Source organism: Pyrgilauda ruficollis, unplaced genomic scaffold (assembly GCF_017590135.1).
Source record: "Pyrgilauda ruficollis isolate IOZ18807 unplaced genomic scaffold, ASM1759013v1 scaffold2669, whole genome shotgun sequence".
Lineage (NCBI taxonomy): Eukaryota > Metazoa > Chordata > Aves > Passeriformes > Passeridae > Pyrgilauda > Pyrgilauda ruficollis.
In genome coordinates this window covers 1-2,438 of record NW_024524010.1, presented here as the reverse complement: position 1 = coordinate 2,438, position 2,438 = coordinate 1, and the positions used below count along the sequence as shown (strand labels likewise).

Genomic DNA, 2,438 nt, shown 5'->3' with positions numbered 1-2,438 from the left:
CTCACAGCTTGTGAGACTGTAACATAGCTAAGAACTAATAAACATCTGAGTCTGAGTGGGTTCTTACACTTTCTTGGATGCAAACTTCCAGCTTTCCATCCTGCACCACGTAGATGCTGTCGTCCAGCTGCCCGGGACGGAAGATGTACTCGCCCTCATGCAGCTGCACAAAGAACATGTGCTTGCACAGCTCCAGGAACAGGGGCTTCTCAAAGTGCCCAAGGACCCTGCAGCAAAGAAAATGCAAAGGGAAAACCTGAAATTGTCACAGCCTTTGCAAAATCCTTCCTAAATTAGCAAAGCCCCAGCTGTGAGGAGCAGAGGAAGCCCAGCTGCAGGGAAGGAGCCTCAAAGAGCTCCCCAAAATAAGGTGCAAGACCAGCACGAAACACAGAACTGTAAATGCTGGGGCTCCTTTGGAGGAGCCCTCCAAGGAATGCAGGCTCAGAAGGAATTACAGCCAAATCTCCTCCAGCAAACACCAACATGGCCTGTGGTGGGGAATAAAAATAAAAACCTGCCTGATACACACACTCTGTGAGAAAAGTTACCCCAGGAACTTCCCCTTTCAGTGCAGCTGCCCTGTCCGTGGAAGCAGGACATAGGAGAAATACTGGAAAGAGGGAAAAGCTCCTGTCATCTGCATGTAATTGCAAGTTTGGAATATTCCATCTCCTGCTGGTAACATGCATCTTGACTCCAGTCAGTCACTGCCAGGCAGAGAGAAATACGGGTTTCACACCTGATCACTCTGTACAGAGCTCCAACAGCTCACTTTTATCAGGATCAATCCATCAAATCCTACTGCAACATCAATTAGTCATAGGAGACCATAATTCCACAGCAGCAAGTTCAGATGACTGAAATAGCATTTTTATTTGAGAATGACTGACCTTCAGGACTGCATTATATCACAACTGGAAGGAAAAATGAACATCCACAAGCAAAACCAAAATTACAGATTGGAAGACCTCCTCTTAGCTGTGTCAGCAATTTAACCCCTTGCTGAAGGGGCACAAAGAACATCCCTTCTTCTTAGTCTGACAAAGAGCTCTGGGGATTAAGTTGACTTTGATTTATTTGCAACCTTTTCAGGCAGAGAGGTAAAATAGCCTGCAGCCCAGGGAGCTGTCAATATGGTATCTAATTAACATTTACCAATTATGATGGTTTTCTGTATAAAAAAAATTGCCTGATACAGCCTAAATAGAAGTTTTAAGGTACACTAAACCTGTTCATGTTAGAAAACCTTTACTAGCACTACTCTCAAACTGAGGCAACTAAACCACTTCCTTTTTCTCCACCATCTCTGTTTTTTTTTTTGTTTTTTTGTTTTTTTTTTTTTAAAACAAACTCAGCTATTTTCTTAATGTTTCTAGAAAATTCAAAGTCATTCATTTTGTCCTTATGCTCAGATGAATTTCAGTCAACTCCCTCAGGATTCTGACCATGCAATTGTAAAATCCAAGATTTGACACAAACTGTCAAATATTTACATCACTTGAACATCCATCAAAACCAAACTTGAAATTTCTCATTCCATTTAACATTACCTGACATTTTTAAGCATGTACAGGACTTCTGATGGCAAGTGAGAATTCTTGACATCAAATTCAGTCAGATCTGCCTCTAGCAAAGAAGGAGGAGGCTCTTTCCTCTGCAGAGTTGGACATTCCTTCTTAATACGCAGAATCCTACAAAGGAAAAAGGAAGTTCAGGATGTTCCCTCATTTGTACTAATACAAAATATTAAATTTGTACTAACAAGAAACTTTAAATAAGCATATAGTAAATACTAAAATTCACCATCCCAAGTTACACATTATCAATTAGCTAAAACATTCCACCCACTTGACTTTTCTTACCAAAACTATCCCAGTCCAGCAAACCTCCCAGCTGGAAAAGGACTGGGAAAAACCAACAGCTGCAGAAAAGGGCTCTGCTAGGGATAAGTTCCACATCACAAATAGAAACCCCAAACCAGCCCCCATGACATGAATCTTCCCATTCCCCAAGTACCTTTTAGCCAGAGATAAAACCTTTGCCCGTTTCCGCATCCGCTGGCGAGGGACGGTGTTCCCAACCAGAGAGTTGGGAAGTGTTGTAACCTAGGGGGAAATAATGGACACAAAACCAGTCACAAAACCCCAAAACCAAAAAAATAAAAAAAGCAACCCACTAATTCCAACCCTGCTGAGGCACCAACACATTTACCAGTCATTAGAGTGTAAGCAGAGTGAAGAGCTCCTGTAAGACCTTGGAGGATAGGAATACCTACTTCAGGATCACTTCCTTTCTATAAAACGAGTATATTTTGATTTTATCAATCAACTACTACAGTGCTAATGGAGGCTTCCTAGCTGTGGTTCTCATTCAGGAGCATTCAGCATCAGCAAGAAGAGTAAGGTACTGATCTCTGCTCGGGGACAGGGACAGGA

At 42.1% G+C, this 2,438-nt stretch overlaps 1 protein-coding gene across 1 annotated transcript; it reads right to left on the bottom strand.

Annotated features, from left to right (window-relative positions):
* Positions 1-34: 34 nt before the first annotated feature.
* LOC121355720 (patatin-like phospholipase domain-containing protein 7) lies at positions 35-2,108 on the bottom strand (the record flags this gene model as incomplete). The annotated part of the gene is made up of 3 exons (XM_041471374.1): positions 35-227; positions 1,554-1,694; positions 2,020-2,108. Coding segments are annotated over 3 exons (423 nt in total), but the record flags the coding sequence as incomplete, so codon positions are not given.
* Positions 2,109-2,438: the final 330 nt, after the last annotated feature.